At 44.0% G+C, this 24,176-nt stretch overlaps 1 protein-coding gene across 1 annotated transcript in view; it reads right to left on the reverse strand.

Annotated features, from left to right (window-relative positions):
- Positions 1-920: 920 nt before the first annotated feature.
- The window catches only part of TTBK2 (tau tubulin kinase 2), a 237,559-nt gene continuing 214,303 nt past the window's right edge, over positions 921-24,176 (reverse strand). Inside the window, 8 exon segments of the mRNA XM_030214295.1 lie at positions 921-1,360; positions 1,363-1,557; positions 1,560-1,715; positions 9,257-9,722; positions 9,725-9,921; positions 9,924-10,130; positions 10,133-10,279; positions 10,282-10,531. Of these exon segments, the coding sequence (XP_030070155.1) occupies positions 1,242-1,360; positions 1,363-1,557; positions 1,560-1,715; positions 9,257-9,722; positions 9,725-9,921; positions 9,924-10,130; positions 10,133-10,279; positions 10,282-10,531 (1,737 nt within the window). The 3' untranslated portion in view covers positions 921-1,241.

Consider the following 24,176-nt stretch of genomic DNA (forward strand, 5'->3'; position numbering starts at 1 on the left):
TCTTCGACGTGAAAATTAAACATTGAAAAAGATGGAGTTTTTGAATTGCAAGATATCTCTTTGTAAGTAATTGGCTGGAAATGTAGTTTAAGCTGTCAAAGCCACTTTATGCAAGCAAAAATAGCTTCCCTGACTCAGTAGTGAAATGTGTGGGAGTTACTGGAGACTTAAGAACTTATTTTATATGTGAAATAAAACAGCACAGCCACAAAAAATAGATATACAAAAATCAAAAAGAGGATAATCAATCAACATAAATGTTACATGTGGCAACAGATCCAAACTGTAATCGCGACCCTCTACCCTTCCCACAAGCCTTTGGAAATCAGTTAAAACTTGATTTCATTTTGTCATTATGACAAAGTATGGTTCAGTAGCAACTACACATATGAAAAATGATTATTAGCACTACTACAAATTCATCTTAGTACTTGAGAATGATGATATATTTCAAGCATCTCCAAGCAAATAGCTAATAGTGAGTTGTCAAAACCTGGAATCTGTCCCACAGCAGCTTGGGCTATATAACACACTACAGAAATCAACCACATGAAGGCAAGGTCAAGGCCCTCAAGGTCAACAACAGAAACTATGACATTAAGGACTAAGATATTCAGACTGGCTGCCTAAGATGTTTCATTCCCTTTACCCCCAAATTGTGCTACCAGTTCCATTAAGAAAAATTTAACATTGCTTTATAAACTGTGATTTACAGGCTACAATGCACAGTAGACCAAGAAATGTGACATTTAAGAAGACTTTCGGAGCGAGGCACTGGGTGGCTCAAGAAAGGTGGTTTGCAAGCTAACATACTTAAAATGCTTAAAATATTTACTGTTCTTTCAAGAACATCCTACTCTACCCTAACACACGCTGGAGCAATAAGAACCTCTCAGGCAGTGGCATTTAACGTCATTTCCTTTTTTTTTTTTTTTAGGAAAGCCAAAAACAAAATTAAAAGTAACTGAATGCCCACTTAGAGATCATCATTACTTTAACAATCTCTCACATTCCTGGCCTTTGTCTTCAACCCTTTTAACTCTCAAAAACCGGTCCTGATCTGTGTGCTGTCTGCTTTTAGGCAATATCTGGCTACTGTTTTCTTATGAATAAGATTTAGGTGTACCTTCTTGAGGAAGTGAAAACCAACACTGATTTTTTTTGTTGTATACAGTACAGACACAACGTGCATCAGGATTAGGAGGCTGAACACCTGTCATACCAGTAACACCACCTGATTACTATCTGCTCAGTTTACTGGACACTTTGTTCTCTCTGGTGGAGGACTTCCCACGATTGCCTTTACTGCTTGTTGAGTGGTGGGCACTTGCAGTTCCCTTTAAGCCATTTTTGTTCTGTTACTGCAACAGTGCTCCTGCTGGCAGGACCTCCGGGAAGAGGAAGAGCCTGAAAGGCTTGGAGGGGATTTACTCCGTCCAAGATGTGGAGATGAACTTCTCTGCTCATGGTGGGGCCGCCCAGCTCTTGAGGATGAAGAACTGGCAGTACGGGGTAATGAAGAGCTCCTAGGTGAGGAACTAGGGCTGCGTCGGGGATGACGGGGCTTTTGGGTGGAGTTTTCGGGCTATGAGATCCTGGACTTTTAGACTGAGATGAACTTCTTGTTTTCTGAGATCCATTTAGGATTTGAGCAAGGCGAGAGAAAAGATCAGAGTCCGAGCTGCCACTTCCAAGCACTCTATATCTTCGTAACCTTTAAGAAAATATAGTCATTATTTTCATTCAGGATGCAATTCAATTTACAAAAACTATTTATCTATATACACAGTATTAGCTTTTTAAAAAAACATACACTTTCCTGTACTAGTGAGATTAGAAGAGGTGTCAGGGCTTGTCCCTGAAGCTGGAAACAGACTAGAATGGACCAGTATGATCCTTTGGGTGGGGTGGTGGACTGTGTCAGACAAAGGTGGAAGCTTGGGTGGGAAAAGTATTTTGAATGTTGCCATGCAAGGAACACAAGTGTTAGTGGGGCTGGGTTTGGAAGGAAGAGAGTGGGTTAATGGGGGGCAGGGCCACTGACAGACCCAGCAGGGCCCAGGCAGGGCCAGACCACTGCCCTCCCCCCACTCAGGATACTGCCGCACTGCACCGTCCCCCCTAAGTGGTTGGGTCACCCCACACTCAGACAACCGCCATCCTCTGCTTACCCCCTTATCTTCCTGTATGACTGCTGCTCTCCTCTCCTACTCCTGTGTGCTGGGAGTTGGGACCCAGATGATTGTATTAATGTGATATCACGTTAATGCAATCATCTGGGTTCTGGGCAGGACAGCAGGAACAGGAGAGACAGACCCGGAAGAAGGCATGAAGAAGCTTGCCAGCACTGGGCCCTCCCCTTGGAGGCCGGGCCTGAAGAATTTTGCCCCTTCCCCTCCCTCTCAACAGCCCTGATGGGGATTGAGTTAGGGGGAAGTGCTGGTTGGGTTGATGGTCAAGGGTTCTCAATTTTGAGCCACTTCAGCTGGAGCATCCACCCACCCTTCCCTTGATGTGTTGTATTTAGGGCATTTAAGGAGGGAAGGTGGGGTAATTTTGTTCCTATGATTAAGGAAACATGAAGCTGTAGCGCAGGTGGTCATCCGAGGCAGGCCCTAGGATATTCTGGTTCACCTGGGCTTGGAGCCTTGTAGCTGTCACTGGATAATGCAGAATAGGAGGCCCGGGTGGGGGACTCTCCATGTGGGGGCCATATGGCACGAATGGGGCCACATCAGCCCAGTACAGTCTCTAGTTTGTAATATGGCAGGGCTGGGGTAGAGGCAACATGGATTTTCTTGTTGGGTGAAGGTCCATGGAAAGTATTGTGAGGAGTTGCCTTGACATTAGCTGTCTATGCAACAAAAGGAAAGGGATATGTTTATGTGAGTAAGGATTGTGGCTTGGTGAATATATAAGTTAATAAAGCTGTGACTACATTTTGACCACATGATGACACTTGTATTGTGTTTGTGTGGTTTGCTTCGAGAACAAATTAATATGGGACAGTTTCAGGTACCTCTAAACACAATGTGACATTTGGGCACTAGCCAAGGGTACCACCTACTAAAGCAACAAAGACAGCTGAAGTTGAATCAAAATAATAAATCATGAGAGTTTCACTAACTCAAAAATCCATCAGCATGTACTATTACTCGTGGGGAGAATGGGTTGCTTTCAAACATTATTTGAATGCCGTTTCTCACTTCTGCAAGGCAGGATAATACATAAAATCAAATACACATTCATAAAATACACATTTTCAACAAACTTACCAAATTAAAATAAATAACCTTATTAACACTGCAAACCAATATATGCCAACACAAAAATATTTCAAATATCACATCACAATAATAATAATCAAGAATTAAAACTGCAAAACATTCCAGATCCAATACACAACCTTAATACAGTGGAGCACCATTAGTAGGCGCACAATTAAAGCGCCCGATTGCTTTATAGGTGGTAATACCTGTCTCCAAAAATCATAAAGTTAATGCACAGTACTCAATACACAATAGGCTGTACCGGAAATGACCTGGCGGTAGCTACAACTAACTTCATTTCCGGGCCAAGTGAAACAGAAGTGAGACATATTTCTGTCTTGCTGCTTTATACAGAATATTTTATATTCAGTATGGATTTAAAGAAGCGCAAGCACTGCTACATCGGCTGTGGATAGAGTAATCAAAGGAGAGTTACAAGCTAAAATAGAGAAGAACCTCAAAATTTCAGAATCAACACTCAGAGGGTTTGGAAATGAAGCAAACCTATGTTACTTCATTAAAAATACTGAAACTTCAGAAGGACTTGAACAGAAGCGTGTGCATTATGCAGCCAAACCCAAGCTTGACAAAGCACTGTGAATGTGGTTACACAACAGCGAGATAAGGAACACTTCTTAGTGGGCCAATACTCCAAGCACAAACTGAAAATTTTGAACAATTGATTGGACATGAATTTTCTGCTAGCAGAGATTACATAAATAGGTTCAAAAAAATGCCACGGAATCTCATAAGTGCTGATTTCGGGGGGGAAAGCTGATCGGCAGACAAAGCTGCTGCCAGTGTGTCCCCTACCAAGTTAAGGGCTGTCCTTAAATTGTGTCACTGTTTTTCTGCACTAATAAACTGACAGTTACAAGCTACCGCCGTTGCTGATTGGACAATTTGAAAACTGACGCTGCTTCAGCCATCTAAACAAATCAAAATTACCTGTAATTTATAAAAGCAGCAAAAATGCATGGATGACCACTGCCTTGTTCAATGAATGGTTTCATAAGTCATTTGTTCCATCTGTTCGAAAGGATTTGCATTCAAAGAAGCTTAGGAAAAAGGCACTCCTGTTGCTGAATAACTGCCTTGCACACCCCCCAGTGGATTCTGATCTCAAGGGATAGAAAAATCTGAGTTCTCTACCTTCACTTGAACACCACATCCAAAATCCAACCACTAGACCAGGGCATAATCAAGAACTTCAAACACAGTTACAGACGACAGCTAGTGTCAGCCCTTGTTTCATCAGAAAATCCTCACATTCCAGAATTTCTGAAAAAGTTGAATCTGAAACAGGGGCGTAGCCAGAAAACAGATTTTGGGTGGGCCTAGTGGGTGGTCTCCTCCCCCCCCCCCCCCCCCCCAGCAAAAAAAAAAACAAAAAAAAAAACCTCAGCTGGCAGGAAACGCTTCTTTCCACCCTTGGCAGTCTGCAGCACGCATGCGCTGAAAACTAAGCATGTGCAAGTGCTGGTATCATGGAGAGTAGCATTTTCATTTCATCAGGTGGAAGACCTTCAGCTGGTAGAGCTTGAGATCCCCACCAGCTACCGCTAAATGTGTGCTACTGTTGGGTGGGCCTGAGCCCTAATTAGGTTGGCCCTGGCCCATCCAGGCCCACCTATGGCTATGCCACTGATCTGAAGAAATTATTTACATGGTTAGTCCTGTCTGTCCTGATTAGATTGTAAGCTCTTTTGAGCAGGGACTGTCTTTCTTCATGTTCAATTGTGAAGCGCTGCGTACGACTGGTAGCGCTATAAAAATGATTTATAGTAGTAGTTAAGAAGGGCGTGGGATGATGTAAAACAAGCATCCATTGAAAACTGTTGGATGAGAGGCCTGGATGGTGCCTTTACTGAAAGCAGTTCTTCCAGTGAGTCAGACTTTGAAGGCTTAACTGAAACAGACTGCATCGAGACCTTTAACCAGAAAATGAGCAAAAAGCAGCCTGTATCTACAATAGTTAAAGGACATTGACATAGAAAAGTCTGCAGAAATGATTAGTGACTAAGTTATTGTGGGCCGAAAATAACGATGCTGGTGTTCCTAATATGGAACTTTTGTCAGAGGTGGAGACTTATACAGGCTGTTCAACCATATCATGATATTCCAGAGAACAACCAAAGTAACAAGGATGATGATGATGTGCCAACTATGAAATTATGCCTGCCAAAGTAATTGCTGTTCTTGATAAAATTACCAGATTTACGGAGGAACATGTAGCTGAACCTTTAGAAATCATGCATCTTAGGAGCATGACTGATTTTGCAAGAAAAAAAAAAACCAACCAACATATCATTAACCTAAAGATTACTGACTTTAAAAATGAGCACATTACAAGTACTTGTTTTGTGTTATGTTTTGCAGATGATTGTAGAAATACTGTAAATAAAAATTTTCACACTTAGTCTTTGAAGCTACAGTATTTCTTTACTGTTCCGGTAGTAAGCGTATCTATAGTATGCGGTTACACAGCCATGCCTCCTGAACACTGCGCACTAACGGGTGCTCCACTGTAAATAAAAACATTTTACAAATCAAGCTCACTAAATAAACACATCCTTCACTACAACTTGGAAATCTTTGTTGATTAGACAGAGAATTATAAAAAGCCAGTAATTTACAGACGTTATCCCCATCATCATCCAGAGTTCCTTAGTAACCTGTTCAAAAAAAAAGGGAGTGCAACATGACAGAAAGGACTACAGTAGAGTAGCATCATGAAATATATGGGCGCAGGCTGGAATACTTTGGGTTGGGTTAAGTGTTCCTAAGGTAAAAAGGACCTTGACAGTGAAATGCCTTAAAAATTAAGCAACCAATTTTAAATTGTGCTCTACTGGTGTCGAGAAACAAATACAACTTCTTGAGAAGTAGAGTTATCACTACGCCATGTCTTGGATTAAAGCAACTGCCCTTTACCCGGGCAAATGTTTTTTTTGTACATACTCAGTGGTATGCTGGAGTCGGCTCACACGAGCCGGTAGTGATTTATGTCCAATTTTGCGAGCCGGTTGCTGCTGTAATCAGCTGAGGCAGGAGCGATCCTTAAACGCTCCTGCCCATGCAGTCCTCCACTCTCCTCCATTGTCCGTACTATTGAAAATGTCGGCCGAGGACTGCTGCTGAAACTTACAATACAAACTTACAACTTTTCAACAGTACGAACTATGGAGAAGAGCGGAGACTACATGGGCAGGAGCATATGAGGATCATTCCTGCCCCAGCTGACCACTGGACCACCAGGACTGTGTAAGGTAGGAGCGGAGGGTTGTGTAGGTAGGAGCAGGGAGCGGGTTTGAAAAACATGCTGCGTGAAGGAGAGGACAAGCTGTGTAGATGAGACTGAGGGTTGGGGACAAGCTGCATGGATGAGAAGGAACGAAGAGGACAAGCTGAATGGATGAGAGGGAAGGGGACAAGCTGTGTAGGATGAGAGGAAGGGAAGGGGTCAAGCTGCGTGGATGAGAGGAAGGGAAGGGGTCAAGCTGCGTGGATGAGAGGAGGGAAGGGGACAAGCTGCGTGGATGAGAGGAAATAAGAGGGCAAGCTGCATGTGGATGAGAAGGAGAGAACTTAAGGGAAAAGAGAGGGTGACATGCCATATATGGAGGGAAAAGGGAGAAATGCAGCATAGAGAAGGGGATTGAGAGGGGGACATACATGCTGCTCATGGATGGGAGGGAAGAGGAAAGGGGGATATGTTGCTTATGGTTGCTTGCTTTTTGGGGAAATATATATCTTTCTAATTTTGTATTCAGCGGATTATGGAAGAAAATGCATTTGTTACTTTTACCAGTGTTTTCACTGCATATATAATCTGGCTTCTTGGGGGGGGGGGGGGGGGTGTCTCCAGTTTTTGTCTGCATGTTTCATGTGGCCCCATATTTTGTCTATTTTGTATCAGTTGAGGGTCTGTCCATGTTCTCCTGCATGTGTGACTGAGGTGAAGATTCTGCTGGCATGTAGTATCCCTGTAGGAATGTATACTGTCAAGCTTGTTCAGTTTTCCCAATAGTGGGTAATTGGTATATAGGGTGAGAAATAGTCTGACAGTAAGTCATCCGTCAGATTTAATGTCAACAAATTTATTGTGTAAAGAATTAGCAGATTGGGATGAATAGCAAACATAGATTGGCTACAGATACAACAGTGTGGCGAAAATCAATTGGCATTTGTAATTTACAGTAAAGAATATTGTATGTTTTATATTATTTGTAAATTGGTTGCTGCCTGCATATACTTTCGTACCAATAGAATGTATAATAAGTTATGTACATATCTATGGGTATTTTGTTTTTTTTTTCTGGAGAGAGAGCCTTTTCAAAATTTATCAGCACACAACTGCATATACTGTATATACTTGACTATAAACATGTTCTTGAATATAAACCTATTCAAGTATAAGCCGAGAACAGTGCTGGTTATTTCTGGGTAGCTGGGGTATCCTTCAGGGCCCTGGGTCTATTAAAGGGCTGGGTGGCTGTTTGCTACTTGTCTGGCTGCTGGTAGCTGAGGGCTTCTGGGGAAGATTGGGGCAGCTAGAGGCAGAGCCACAGGTCCCTACCACAAACCCGGAAGGAACACTCCAGGGCAGTGGGGACATTGGCTGCCAAGAGAAGAAAGGCTTCAAGCTGTTCGTGGGCCTGGTAGCAGCAGCTTCTTCCTCCTTCGGCTGACGCCGAGCCTTGAGCATCTGCGCATGCTCAAGGCCTGCCAGCTCCTGCCCTCTCGGAGACTCAGATGGTGGGAGCCAGCAGACCTTGCACATGTGCAGGAGCTGAAAATTAAAGCTGGTAACCATGGGGAGTGGGAGATAAAATGCTGGCAACAGTGGGGAGACTCAAATATAAACAGAGATCCCCATTTTTGGCAGCAAAATCTCAGTTTATATTCAAGTATATAACTCACATATTATATAAAGTTTAATATTTAAATGTATATGTCAAATTATTATTTGGATTTATTTACTGCCTTCGTGAAAGAATTCACCAAGGCGGTCTATGTGCGTTTCACAGATCTGTTCTGTTATAATCATGATGTTTCAGTTTATTTATCAAAGTCTGAGGTAGGAGTTGAGGGCCTCAAAGTTAATTAGGAGATTGGGAGGGCATGAAGCTGAAGGTTTGTTATGGTGCTTAATGCCCTTGCGCTGGACCTTATAAATCACAAAATGTGAGATTTGCCAGAAAATAATACTGAATTTAGTGGGAATTGCAAAGAAATAAAGCAATATGTCAGGTAACAAAAATATCACAACTGATGTTCCTACTGTAGTCTGTAAGAAGCATTTTATTCCCTTGAGATATTTTTCTTCATGTCATTTAGTTCTTTATGGATTAGAATCTCATAAGGGTAGATTTGAAGGCTTTACGTGTGATTACAGTCTTCAACTGCAAAATGCTTTTATTAATACTTTCCACAACAAATATGCATAATTAAATAGCCACAATTTTCTAGTGTAGCAAGTTATGCTATATTTTTCTGAAAACAAAAATGTCATCAATGGGTCTGGGGCTCGCATTTTTTTTTGTTTTGCAAAAACAAAGATAAAAACATGTTGTTTATATCTATTAAATCTGTACAGGCCTCTAACCTCACAGTTAGGGCACAACTTTCAAAGTCATTTTTGCTGCTAAGACAGTGATTTACCTGCAAAAGTAGGTTTCTATAAAATGGCCTTGCTGTATAAGTAGGTAAAATTATGTATCACATCCTACTACACATTCCAGGATTATGGTTTGAAATTACATACTTTTGCATTTTACAAAGCATGCTTGTATTTTTTTGTACTCTGAAAATGTATCCAAATTAGCAGATTTTAAATGATCAGATTCTTTTATCTGTGATAATTTGCAAAGTGAAATATTGCATGTACATTTGCTTTCAAAATCCTGAATGTATTTTGAAGAAAAGCTGGTGATTAAAAATACTTCACAATTAATATATATTTTTAGTCTGTTTATTCATCTTACTGGCCTCTACACCAGGCCTTGTTGGTGGTTTTCCAGGTGGTGGATGAGGAAGAAATTGAGCTGAAGCAGAACTGACTGGATCACTGCTAGCCCATGCTACTGGCCTTGGAATTTTGCTCTTTCTGGAATGAGGGTTACTTGGTGATAAAGGGCCATCTTCTCCTTGCTTGCCAATTTGTTGATCTACTGCTAACTTAGGAAACGACAAAGGATCTTCTTCAGATGACGGTGCAGGTACAGGTGCAGGAGACACCTTTTCGTCAAGTGACTTATCAGAGGAACTTGAGAGTTCACCAAAGAAAGATTTGAGTTGCCTTTTTTCCATAAGTAGCTTGGCTAAATCTGTCTGATGAGCCTTCTTCTGAAGCAGCTTTTCCTTTGCTGAGACAGGAGATGACGACTCAGATGCTGTGTCTATCTCTTGTGCTAATATTGGGATGCGGCTCTGCCTGATGGCAGAAGGTGTCCCTGACTGAATCCTTTTTTTTGTTGCTGAGAGTTCTCATTTTCTAAAATGGATTTTAAGAGTTCTTCATTTCTGGGGCCATTTTTTTCTCTTTCATCACCATGGAGCACAGGAAGATCTATATTCTGGATTAAAAATTCAGCACTGTTATCAAGGTCCTTATTGTCATCATGGAATCCATTTTCTTGTATGACCATTGGGTTCCTGTTCCAACACTGCAGTACTCAGTAACTTTTAATGAAGAAATTTCTACAGTGTTAGCTTTCAGCAACTTTGGTGTTTCATTATTTGATTCTTGATTTGGCACTGAACAGAAAGTTCTTGATCTTGGCTCTACAGGTGTTTTACTAGCAGCTGAAGGCTCTTCCTTTATTGGTTTTGAATTCTGAAGAGGTGAATCCTCCATTAACACTGACCTTTGTTTAATTTTTTGATGGCATTCTCAGAAACAACTGGATGTCTTTCTTTAGAGTCTAATGATGGGCTTCCAGAATCTCTTTCCAACAGCCTCTCATTATACTGTTCAAGTAAGTCTGCTTGGCTACATTCTTGAGATTGACACATTCTGAAATATGCCTGCCTTTCTGAAATACCTCAGGATTGATCTGCTCAAACTGCTGATCTGGTCTGCAGATACTACTGTTCAAGACACCTTCTGATGTCATCAATCCTGTCAAGTTTTCCTGAGGGGATGAAAGCTCCACTGTGTGCTCCATGGGTTGTATCTCTTTCTTCTCTATAAGAGGGCCATTATGAAAGCTCTCAGAAGCAGATTGTGTGGATGTTACTGAAGGTCTAGGTACTGTTACCTACATTAAAAAAAAAAACAACAAATACAACTAAATATTGCTATCAAAAGCTAGATTTTCACACAACACTATCTCAAATATATCCAGTACTAGAATATATTATTAAAACTTACAAAGCTATGTCAATAATATTTTAAATTTCTGCATAAACATGCTAGCAAATTGCTTCAGACTGCTCTAGATAGGGATAAACAACCTATGCAAAAAGAACAGTATAATGAAAAGTTATTGGGAGTAATTATCAAACTTACTATTTAAGATAGTACATTAAATTCAGTGTTTATGAAATCAGTGGCAAGATACAAAATCCATCAAGCTTATCCTATTCTTTCCTTTGTTTCACCATATAAAGCAATAACTACTTCAGAGGAAACTTCGCTCACTGAATATGCTGACATTAAATTAAAAAAAAAACAAACATCACACTGAGGAAGCAAACATATGTCAAACATCTTTGTTCCTTACAAGCATGCTCCCAAACAGATACAGCTACTAATCACTAATTTCAATACTGCTATTCCACATATAGAACTGTACAGCTTTGGATTCATCATTTGTTCAAGGAGGGCAGTATACACATATAACAAGGTATATACAGTACAAATGACGTTAAGAATGTGATAAAGACCAACAAGGATGTGATCAGGAGAAACAGAGCTTAAAAATTTAAAAGCTGCCTCCAAAAAGGTGGCTTTTTAGAATGGATTTAGATAAAGGCCAGAGAAATGAGATAGTGGGATTTTGGTCTCCCTCATGGCTGTCTGAAATCTACTGCCTTTTTTCTGATGTGGCAAAAGTGGGTAAGTGAAAATTTCTCTATTAAGTTACATTTTCTTAAACAATGGTATACAATCTACTCAAGCAGTCACTGAAGTGCAGGGGCCCTACTTATAGTCGCTCCTATATCTTCTGAATTGGATCCCCTGCTTTAGGCATTTTCAATTGAACTTCAACTCCATGTAGTCTGATAAGTAGTGATTCATAGAGGGCTCTATAGTACAACTTTCTTGCACAAAGTAGTCACCATGCCTCTTATCAAATAAGATGAATGGATGATTTAGTACATGTTTTTTTATTTTGTACTTTAAACGCAACATAAATTATGTTTTTGCTTCTGTAATTTGATTTATGTTGTAAGCCACTCTGTGGGGTTCTTGGCTTTTTAGGTAAATAGTGGTATAGAAACTAAATAGAAAAGTTGAAACAAAGCAAAACTCTGAAGTCTAATCTAAGTGTTGTATGGTAAAAAGCAGTCAGGTGTTGATAGTGTAGGAGGCGGCCATAAAGAGTGACTTGCCTGATGAGGGGAGATCACAAAGAGAGGGGCAGCAATAAGAGGGGCGAGGTAATGGGAAGTTACAGAATGAAGTATGTAAGAGAAACTTGAAGTGAAAGTGGATAGGGAGCTACTGCAATGACTTAGTTTATATTCATACTAGTAAAAAGGCCCGTTTCTGACACAAATGAAACGGGCGCTAGCAAGGTTTTCCTCAGAGTGTGTATGTTTGGGAGAGTATATGTGAGAGCGGACTGTGTGTGAGAGAGAGTGAAAGTGTGAGTGTGTGTGAGAGAGAGAGAGTGAGTCTGGGTGTGAGTGTGTCTGTCAGAGTGTGTGTGCAAGTGCGTATGTGAGACACAGTGTGAGAGCAGAGTGTGTGTGTGTGCGAAGGAGAGTGTGTGTGAGACACAGATCTCTGTGAGAATGAGTGTATGAGACCAAGCGAGTGTGTGGAGTGACTTGTGACACATAGAGAGTGAATGTGATATAGTGTGAGACAGAGTGTGTGAGAGTCAGAAAGACATGTATGTGAGAGACAGAGTGTGTGTGTGGACAGAGTGTGTGAGAGTCAGAAAGGACATGTATGTGAGAGAGAGAGTGTGTGTGTGACAGAGTGTGTGAGAGTCAAGAAAGACATTGTATGTGAGAGAGAGAGTGTGTGTGTGACAGAGATACCTCCCTTCCTCTCTCTCTGGTGTCAGGCCCCCCCCCTCTCTCTGTTGTCTGAGATTCCCACCACTGCACCCAAGCAATTGGTGTGCTGGAGGAGAGGGGGGGGAGAGAGAGAGAGAGTGTGTTGTGTTGGGGGTGGGGGGGGGTGGGGGGGGGGGGGATGTGTTGGGGGTGGGGTTCAGCTTGGAAGAAGAGGGGTGCGGGGGGTTCATGAAGCGCTACCAGATGTGAGTGAGAGAGTGAGTGTGTGTGTGGGGAGGGGGGGTTCAGGAAGCGATGCCAGATGACAGAGTGTGTGAGTGTTGTGGGGGGGGGGGGAGGGCAGGGGGTTCAGAAAGCGCTGCCAGATGAGAGAGAGAGAGAGAGAGAGAGAGTGTGTGTGTGTGTATGGGGTTTCAGGAAGAGCTGCCAGATGAGAGAGAGAGAGTGTGTGTGTGTGTGTGTGTGTGGGGGGGGGGGGGTTCAGGAATTGCTGCCAGTTGAGAGAGAGAGTGAGTGAGTGTGTGTGTGTATGGGGTTTCAGGAAGTGCTGCCAGATGAGAGAGAGGGTGTGTGTGTTGTGTGGGTTTGTTGGGGGGGTTCAGCTTGGAAGAAGAGGGGTGTGGGGGTTCTGGAAGTGCTGCCAGATGAGTGAGTGTGTGTGTGTGGGGGGAGGGGGCGGTTTATTAAGCATTGCCAGAAGAGAGTGTGTGTGTTTGGGGCGTGGATTCAGGAAGCACTGGCAGAAGAGTGAGAGTGTGTGTGTGTGGGGGGGGGGCAGGGGTTTCAGGAAGCGCTGGCAGATGAGAAAGAGAGAGTGTGTGTGGGGGGGGGGGGGGTTCAGGAAGCGCTGCCAGATGAGGGTGAGAGAGAGTGTGTGTGTGTGTGTGTGTGTGTTGGAGGGGTGTGTGGGGGTGTGTGTGTGTGTTGGGGGTTTCAGCTTGGAAGAAGAGGGGTGTGTGGTGCTGCCAGATGAGTGAGTGAGTATGTGTGTGTGGGGGGGGCGTTTTATCAAGCGTTTCCACATGAGAGTGTGTGTGTGTGTGTGTGTGGGGGAGTTCAGGAAGGGCTGCCAGATGAGTGAGAGTGTGTGTGTGTGTGTGTGTGGGGGGGGGGGGTTCAGGAAGTGCTGCCATATGAGAGACTGAGTGAGTGTGTGTGTGTGTTGGAGGGGTGTGTGGGTGTGTGTGTGTGTTGGGGGTTTCAGCTTGGAAAAAGAGGGGTGTGTGGTGCTGCAGATGAGTGAGTGAGTGAGTGAGTGTGTGTGTGTTGGGGGGGGGGGGAGGGGGCGTTTTATCAAGCAATTCCACATGAGTGTGTGTGTGTGGGGGGGTGGGGGGGGGGGGGTTCAGGAAGGGCTGCCAGATGAGAGAGAGTGTGTGTGTGTGTGTGGTGGTGGGGGGGGGTTGCCAGATGAGTGAGTGAGTGTGTGTGTGGGGGACAGGGATTCAGGAAGTGCTGCCAGATGAGAGAGTGTGTATGTGTTGGGGGGGCGTGAGGAAGTGTGGCCAAATGAGAGTGAGTGTGTGTGTGTGTGTGTGTGTGTGTGGGGGGGGGGGGTTCAGTAACCACTGCCAGATGAGTGAGTGTGGGGGGGGGCAGGGGTTTCAGGAAGCGCTGGCAGATGTGAGAGTGTGTGTGTGTTGGGGGGGCATTGAGGAAGTGTGGCCAAATGAGAGTGAGTAAGTGTGGTGTGTGTGTGGGGGGGGGGGGGGGGTCAGGAAGCGCTGCCAGATGAGAGTGTGTGTGTGTGTGTTGTATAGTTCAGTTTGGGGGGGGGGGGATCCTGCTTTAAAGAAGGAAGGAAGCGCCTCCTCAGCGCGATGCCCCCCCCCGCCGCCATCTCACCCACTGCGATGCACCCGCCCGCTGCCATCGCACCCACAGTCGCCATCACACCCACCGTTGCGTAGTTTTGCTGGCGGGTGACCCAAAATCCCGCCAGCAGAAGTTCTGTGTTGTCTGCTGAGTCTCACTCCAGCGATATTCGGCGTTGCTTGCTAGCCTGTGCAGGGCGGGGTTCTGTGCGGTCTGACGTCCTGCACGTGCAGGATGTCAGACGCACAGAAGCCCTGCCTGCACAGGCTAGCAACGCCGAAGATCGCTGGAGACTCAGCAGAAAACACAGGACTTCTGCTGGCGGGGTTTCGGGTTCCCCCGCTGGCAAAGCAACGCGACGGTGGGGGCTTGGGGGGGGGGGGGGTTTGGCAGGGGTGTTGCACCTCCTGCATTCTGTGGGCGTGGCTTCTTTCAAACTGCAGCTTTGGTGGGTGGAGTGGGGTTGGACCTCGAACACTGGTGTCCGGAGTCATTTGGACTCCGGAGCTTGGAGGTGGTTTCCCTCCAGACTTTTCCGCGGGTGGGTCTGGAGGTTGGTGGGCTTCGTTTCCTAGGCAGGGGGAGGAGTAGGGAAACTACTCCTCCACCTGCTTGCTGGCGATCCCTTCCTTTAGTTTACTGTTCTGAAGACAACGTTCTGACATTTGACGCCGTGGGCGGGGCACGGGTCAGTGGAGTGGCTTCACCACCATGAATCCACGAACCCTTCAGGGAGTGATTGAGTGACTTCCGAACGTTGTCTTCAGACGTTGAGGGTGAGTTTTATTATAGTAGATATTTCTTTTCAAAAATATGCCAGCGCTAATTGGAATGCAAATATAAGCTTCCAGGTAACTGCAGCTCTGTTGTGATCCAGCGTGTCAGGAATACACTGAGCTCTCTATCTGGTATCGATTCCAGCAGTCCCGCTAAGCGTAAATTGTTCCTCCTGGACCTGTTCTCTAGGTCTTCCAACTTCTCTTCCAGGGTAAGCAGTTTTTACTTAAGAGTCCCTTGCGTTTCTTCCACCTCTGTTACTCTGTCTTCCACCTCACTGGCGCGCATTTGGAAGGCCACACAGTCCCTCAAAAGCTCCGCAACTTGCGACTGAACATGCTCTAATTTCTCATCAATTGGTGACAATCGCTGCTCCAACAAACTCTCCAACACTGCAGAAATTTCCGTCGTAATTTCGGCGAACCACGCCGACGACACAGTAGGCTCGGGTGGACTCGCATGTGCCGCCATCTTGTCTTTGGCACTCTTACCTTGGAGCTTCTCTTTGAGCGCTTGGCGCTGCCATACCTATTACTGACCGGCTTTCCCGACTCCCTGTGCTGGGGGTGCAATATAGAGACAAAAACAGTCTGATTAAATACCGTGGGACCGTATAATAAACTCAGGGGAGGAAACGGGAGCCGGAGAAGCTTCCTCTAGCAGCCTATCACGGCCATAGCATCACGTGACCTTCTGACCTTTACCTAGGTTAAAAATTAAAAAAAAGTGTAGGCAGTTTTCTCTGGGTGGACTGATGCGGTGGAGGTGGGCTCTGCAGTGCCCAGGACATTAAAAAAAACGTCATATGTAATGCCATGGGGGGGGGGGGGGGGGTAGGGAAGGCTGGCTACAGGGCGGGGTGGTAGGATAGAGCTGATGCTTAGCTATGGGATGGATGATGGAGAAAAGAAGGATGATACTGGGCTACAGGGATGGATGGGGTGGGGTGGGGTGGGGGGTAAGGTACAGAAGGGAAGGGTGATGCCAGGCAGCTGGGATGGATTGGGTGGGGGGGGGGGGCGTAGGGAAGGTCTTTATGTTTTATATGTTTTTGTAATAGGTTTTAAAATTATGTGTGTTGAATTGTGATCTGCTTAGAAGAGACAGTGTGGCATAGAATTCAGAAAATAAATCAATACATTTCTAATTTTTGGTCCTTTATTCTGTAATTGATGAGGGCTGGTCTGTGGTCTGCATGTGACGAGCAAGTGAGAGTTTCTGCTGGAATGTGGTTTGTATGGGGATCTATGAGTCTGACTTGTCTGGCTTTTCCAATGGGATGTGTATTGCTGTTGTGTATATTCACTGCTGCCTTTTTAAAGATACTATATTGGAACTGATGTTATGGTTTGCAGTATAGGCTCTAAGAAGCCTCTTTGAAGGATTTAGTGTTACTTCACAAAGTACCTGGCAGTGACGGGATTTTGTTGCTATTATTGAGGTGCTACCAGAATTGAATACATGGTTATATGTCATTGCTGTAATTATAATGCAGGATCCTGTCATGTGTGTGAGATGTTTGCCATTATAGAAGACTTATGTCTGGTCAAGTTTGATATGGCATACTGTAGCTATATTTACAAATATCGGTTTTTTTAAAGTATGTATGTGGTTTATATTGATGCAGGGCAGCAGTTTGGCAGCATTCTAAGGCATTATTTGTAGTATCCCAAAAAACACTACTCATACCTATATACATAATGCCCACCCATATTAGCTCTGGGCCCACCAAAAAAGTCAGGTCTGACTACGCCACTGATCATAGCCCCTCTCTCCTACCTCTCTTCCAGAGTATACATGTTGAGGTTCATAAGCCTGTCCATATATGTTTTATAACAGAGATTGCTAACCAATTTTGTAGCTGCCCTCTGGACCGTCTCCATCCTGTTTATACCTTTCTGTAGGTGCGGTCTCCAGAATTGCACACAGTACTCTAAATGGAGCCTCACCAGAGACTTATTCAAGGGCACTATCATCTCTTTTTTTCCTGCTGGTCTTCCCTCTCCTTATGCATCTGATAATCTTTCTGGCTTTGACCGTCACTTTTTTCCACCTGTTTAGCCACTTTAAGATTCTCAGACACAATTACCCCCAAGTCCCGCTCTTCTTTCATACACAGAAGCATTTCACCCCCTATATTGAACCGTTTCCTTGGATTTTTGTAATTCAAGTGCATGACCTTGCATTTCTTAGCATTAAATCTTAGTTGCCAATTTTTGGACCATTCTTCAAGCTTCGCTAGATCTTTGCTCATGTCGTCCACACCCTCCAGGGTGTCCACCCTATTACAGAGTTTGGCATCATCCACAATGAGACAAACCTCACCAGACAATCCTTCCACAATATCTCTCACAAAGATGTTAAAAAGAGCCAGCCCCCAGCCCGAGGACCGATCCCTGAGATACACGACTGTTAACATCCTTTTCCTTGGAGCAAGCTCCATTTACCACTACCCTCTGTCTCCTTTCATTTAACCAGTTTTTAACCCAGTCAGTCACTTTAGGTCCCATACTGAGGACATTCAATTTATTTATCAGTTGCCCATGCGGAACTGTGTCAAAGGCTTTGCTAAAATCCAAATATACCACATCTAGTGCCCCTCCCATGTCCAACTGCTTGGTCACCCAATCAATGAAGTCAATCAGATTTGTCTGACAAGACCTGCCTCTAGAAACCATGCTGCATCAGGTTTTGCAGTCCATTCGATTTGAGAAACCTCACAAACCTCCACTTTAGAAGCGTTTTCATTAGTTTACTCACCACTAAGGTCAGACTGACGGGTCTGTATTTTGCAACCTCCTCCTTGCTTTCACTCTTATGCAGAGGCACCACATCCACCCTTCTCCAGTCCTTCAGTAACACTCCAGACTGTAAGGAAGCATTGAAGAGGTCAGACAGCAGAGCCGCCGGAACTTCTCCAAGTTCCTCGAGTACCCTTTGATGTATCCCATCACTTTGTTTACTTTTAGTTTAGCTAGCTCCTCATGAACACAGTCTTCTGAGAATCGGTCCTGGTTCGGAATTTGAGGACAGTGCCCGGCAGATTTTTACAGTCTATGTCGCGCAAATGACAAGATTCAGATAGGCAGGATGGCAACTCCAACAGTTGGGAACACAAGGACAGAGCCAGGCGGACTTCTACGGTCTATGTCCCAAAAACATCTAACATATAGGTCTCCCTTTTTCTACTCCCTAAGTGCATCAGTCTGCATTTTGCATTGAATTTTATTGCCAAAAATTAGACCATTCTTCTAACTTTTGTGAATTCTTTTTCATGTTCTCCTCTCTGTTACAAATCTTGGTATCATCCGCAAAAAGGAAACAAACCTTACCTTCAAACCCTTCGGCAATGTTGCTTACAAATATATTGAACAGAATTGGCCCTAGCACCGATCCTAGCATCCTCTGGCATCTGTCTGTCAACCAGTTCTTAATCCAGTTCACCACTTTGGGTCCTAACTCAGCTTGTCAAGTTTATTCAAGAGCCTCCTATGAGGAACCGTGTCAAAGGCTTTGCTGAAATCTAAGTAGAATACATCTAGCGTCCTCGATCCAATTTTCTGGTCACCTAGTCAAAGAATTCAATCAGATTCGTTTGGCACAATTTTCCTTTGGTAAAACCATGTTGTCTCAGACCTTGTAATCTATTGGCTTCCAGGAAATTCACCATCCTTTCCTTCAGCAATATTTCCATTACATTTCCAATAACCAAGTGAGGATTACTGGCCTGTAGTTTCTAGCTTCTTCTCCAATCCTATGGCACCTCTCCTGTCTCCAAGGATTTATTAAACAAATCTTTAACAGAACCTGCACAAATACATTTATGCAGTCGATCCTGCCACTGGTTCACTGCTCTGTCAATAACACTCTGATCAAAGCGGCGCCACTCTTCAATCAGTCGTTCTTTCAAATGGTCAATGTCATGGATCTGGCAGCGGTAGACTTGTTTCTGCAAAATCCCCCAAATCCGATTGTCTGCCTGATTGAGATCCAGACTCTTGAGTATTTTAATTAAAAAACTCAATCTTCTTTTGACAACATCTTGTTTATCAATGCGCAATGACATCACAGATGGTGTCAGCAAATAAGTAAGTAATTACGTCATGTTGGAAACTGAGATCTGTGACAGCAGTTTGTAAAAATTAAATCTCTCTTAAATGGGAAGAAAGATTTCTATGTAATTTGGCATCGGTGACACAAATAGATGCACTTTGTACACGCCAAAATTTAAAGTAATTCAGTGCAGGTTTGAGGTTCTTATTGCAAAAATATTTAGGGGGGGCTCACTTTTTTCCGGACACTGTGTATCTATTTCATTTATTTATTGCATTTGTACCCCCACATTTTCCTTTCTAGTGGTAGGTTCAATGTGGCTTACAGTTTACTGGAGGGAGAAGCAGTTTAACTATTTGAATGAACTGGTTACAGGTTTCAGGGGGATAAAAGGTTCAGAGATGCATGGTGCAGGGTGTCAGGTTCAAGTTCAGTTCGCATTCAGACCAGTTGAGAATTTGTGGTGATGGTGGGGGTTGCTGTCTTGTTAGTTGCGTAGCTAATGAAGTCGTCTGTTGGGAAGGTTGTTTTATAGAAGTGGGCTTTCAGGTGTTTTGGAATTATGGGTAGATATCTATATATATTTCCATTTGAGAGCTTTGTGATTGCAGGATCTGCAGACTGGAAGACAATCTATAGACTGCCTGACCATATATGTAATAGCATTGGAGTTAATTGCTACAACCGCCACCATTGGATTTTCAGCTTCAGTTTTTTTTTTTAATATTTTTTGCTTGCTAGTTACTCTTGTGGATTATTTCAGTTGCACTAGGTACTCCAGCAGCACCACTTATACTTGTATTTGGTAATCTGAAGCTTGTTTTTATTTCGGGGGGGGGGGGGGGGGGGGCAATATTTTCTTAAAAAAAGATTAAAATGGTTGCAGTTTTTTCTGACTGCTGATTACATTTGTTTATATGACCCCATAAATACCTATTGGGAATAATGGATCTCTGTATAAAGTTTCTGAGGTCTTTTTCTTCACCATATGGCTGATTTATGTTTTACTGTTAGTTTTCAATTTATTGATAGTGGTGGCTGGTGGCTAACTGGTTATATCAGCAGACTTTCATATATACATTTTTCAATTTTCAGAAGTCCAAGTTCTGCACATAAAACCCGAGTCATCATCTAGCTAATACAAACCCACCTAAATGCTAAATAAATCTGAGATTTCAAGTATATCCTTGCTATCAACTTGCATTCTTTATTAACTTACTTGTCAATAATTCAGCTAGTTGTCTTCCCCACTGGAAATTATAAAAATGGTCCCCAGTTTTGTTGTTCTTCACTGAATGCCATCTCTATGACCCAAAGTAGTTAAAATATTTTTCACTGGACATTGTGTTCTTCACAGAGACTGTTGAATGCACCCAAATGTCTTCCCTTACTAAAAATTACTTTGTTTTTGGTCCTATAGTTTCCTCTTGATTTTTATTTTCAGCTCAAATCAGAACTGGCTTGTCTCTTGCACACATCATAAGCCTTCATATACACAAAACATTACACCTTCATAGGTTTTTTTCCTCCCTAAATTTTAACCTTCCCTTCACTCTCAACTATCCTAACTACTGCAAAGACAATCTTTGGTTAGAGGCCACAGAGCACAGCTTCCTACAAAACCTGGAATGCATGCATCAAGTCTGAGCATTGGGTATATAAGCAGTATGTTTTGCTTACCATCCATAGCAAACAAACAAACAAACAAACAAACAAACAAACAGAAAAACACCTCTACGCAGAACCAAAGACAACAAAAAGAGTACAGGAGTCAACAGAGGTGACTGCTCTGGGAGTCTATATGAAGAGATCCCACACAGGCTTTAATCCAAAAACGTTTATTGGCACCAAGGTGGACCCATGTCAAGTCCACCCTAGTGCCAATAAACGTTTTTTGGATTAAAGCTTGTGTGGGACCTCTTATGATGCCATGCCAGAGAAAAGCCCAGAATGGTCACCTCTGACTACTCTACTCTTTTTGTTGTCTTTACTTACCATCATATCACCCTCCTATATGCAACAACTAATTGATTTACTTTCACGTAATACAGTGAAAACATTTAGAGAATACCTCATGCTCCATTATCCAAACTGCAAAGGTCTTTCTTACAAACCAATCCTTGTAGCAGGCTTCACATATCATAGTACCAAACTTTGGAATTCTCTACTCGAGCAATTAAGGTACTTAGAAGATTATCTGAGATTCTGTAAAATTACCAAAGTCATTTATATTAAGCACATATCATAAAAGACAAACTAATGTTGCTGTCTCTCTTCAACACAGGGGCGTAGCTACGGGTGGGCCTGGATGGCCCAGGCCCACCCAGTTTAGGCCTCAGGCCCGCCCGCACCACCCAGAAGCAAATCCTTACCCACTCCCACCCCTGCCGCCACAGCGCTTCATTTAATGCTGTCGGCGCTGCTGTTGCACAGTCTCCCACCCCCGCGGCGGTACTTACACTTTGCTATGGCATTGCCTGACAGCAGCGCTACAGATGCGGCACCGACGTCCTGCTCCAGGGCCTTCCCTCTGCCGCGCTGATGTAACTTCCTGTTTACTGAGGCAGGACACGGAAGGCCCCGGAGCAGGACGTCGGAGCCATATCTGTAGCGTTGATGTCAGGCAGCGCCATAGCAAAGTATAAGCGCCGCTACAGGGGTGGGAGGACTGTGCAACAGCAGCGCCAACAGCATTAAATGAAGCACTGTGGCAGGGGTGGGAGAGGGTGAGGAGGAAGTCAGTGGAGTGCTGGCCCAGTAAGGGGAGGCTGGGAGGGGAGGGGCCTGAAGGGAACAGAAGGGTGCTGGACTTGCCAGGGGCAGAAGGTTGGAGGGAAGGGAGAGAGGTTTTGGATTTGCAGAGGGGAGGTTGGAGGGAAGGGGAGAGGTTTTGGATTTGCAGACGGGAGGTTGGAGGTGAAGGGGAGAGGTTTTGGATTTGCAGCGGGGAGGTTGGAGGGAAGGGGAGAGGTGCAGGAGAAAGAGCCAGATGCATAAGGGGAAGGAAAGAGGAAGAGAAGCTGGTTGGGGGGGGTGGGATCAGAGAGGAGAGGGACACATTGGTGTGGAGGAGGGAGAAAGGGGACATAGGGAAGTATACAGATACAGAAGGGAGATGATGGGCATTAGGTGGGAGCATGGGGACAGGGACACAAATGTGAGATGCTGTATGGGGATGGCACATGGGCACAGAGGGGTAATGCCTGACAAGGGGGGAGGGGAACGGGGATATGGAATAGAGATAAAATGCTGGACACTGGAGAGGAGGGTATATGGACACGGGGGTGGAGGGGGGGGGGGGCCCCGTCTTGTCTTCCGCCAGGGTCGCTTTACTCATACTACCCCTCTCCTCAAGGACCCTTCACTGGCTCCCTATCCGTTTTCGCATCCTGTTCAAACCTTCTACTAACCTATAAATGACTCACTCTGCTGCTCCCCAGTATCTCTCCACACTCGTCCTTCCCTACACCCCTTCCCGTGCACTCCGTTCCATGGATAATCCCTTCTTATCTGTTCCCTTCTCCACGACTGCCAACTCCAGACTTCGCGCCTTCTGTCTCGCTGCACCCTACGCCTGGAATAAACTTCCTGAGCCCCTACGTCTTGCCCCCATCCTTGGCCACCTTTAAATCTAGACTGACAGCCCACCTCTTTAACATTGCTTTTGACTCGTAACCACTTGTAACCACTCGCCTCCACCTACCCGTTCACATTAATTGATTTGATTTGCTTACTTTATTTATTTTTTGTCTATTAGATTGTAAGCTCTTTGAGCAGGGACTGTCTTTCTTCTATGTTTGTGCAGCGCTGCGTACGCCTTGTAGCGCTACAGAAATGCTAAATAGTAGTAGTAGAGAGATACCAGACAAGGGGGAGAATAGGAACACAGAAGGGATATGCTGGGCATGGGGTGCATAGAAGAACGATGATGCATGAGGGGATATGAACACAGGGGAGATACTGGACAAGGAAATATAGGAAAACAGAGATGGGAGATGGATGATGCACATGGAGAAAGAAGAAATGTCAAATAGGAGACCCCAGCAAGTGAGTTAAGAGAAGACAGAGGGAAGCAGAAACCAGAGACTGGGACCAATATGATTTGAGAAAAAATGACCAGACAACAAAAGGTATAAAAATATTTTATTTTCAATGTTGTGAATATAACATGTTGGATTTGAAATGTACATCTTGCCAAGTTGATGTTAAACATGGCTGGGGTCCAGGACAGAAATCTAGGAAAGGACCCCAAAGTCCAATACCAGGCTGCACCTTCAGCTTCCAGCATGCAGGCTTTCTCTGGCCAAGGAACCAAGCACAATTGCCCTAGTTGCAACCCCTAACACCATCCCTGGCATGTGCCATCTTATATTTGCACAGGAGCAAATGCCTTTCTTTCTTGTTTCTCTGGTGTTGTAGTACATGCAAGGTCTAGTTTCTTGGGGTTTCCGTTTAATTTCTATTTCTAGAGTTTGTGGTCACTTATTCTGTATTTGGCATTTGTGTCTTGTGTGTGTGACTGAGGTATTCTATTAGCATGAAGTTTCCATGTAGCATTCTGTAGTAATTTGGCTTGTTCAGCTTTCCTGATAAATGTATTTGTATTTTAGGGCCCTACTATAATATTTAAGGCACTTCTTTTTCATAGGTAGGATCTTTGTTTTTGGAAGTTAGTGTTTGCATGGTAGATTTGCTCTAGGTTCTGAGTGACTTTTGTTTTATAGATTTTTTTTTAAGTTAATCTATGTCTGTAATTGAGATTACACTAGAAAACAAAATTTCTTTGTATGATGAGTTTTATGGAGAATTGTCCTTGCTGTGCTCTGTATCCATTGTTGGTGGAGGGCCAGGAGATTCTCTAGATGTAGAATGTGTTTGGCTTCAATACCATATATGTGTTGGAGGACCATGGCTCAATGGGGCTGAATAATGCAGTCTATTGTACTTCCCTTAGCTTTCAATTGGCCTGCAGCCACTGAAGCCTGCACTGCAACCTTCATTGAAGTTATGGGGAGTGGGGTAGGGACAGAGCATGGGTGCATCAGGTTGCTGTTTTTTCTCGTTCAA

Source organism: Microcaecilia unicolor, chromosome 9, assembly GCF_901765095.1.
Source record: "Microcaecilia unicolor chromosome 9, aMicUni1.1, whole genome shotgun sequence".
Taxonomy (NCBI): domain Eukaryota; kingdom Metazoa; phylum Chordata; class Amphibia; order Gymnophiona; family Siphonopidae; genus Microcaecilia; species Microcaecilia unicolor.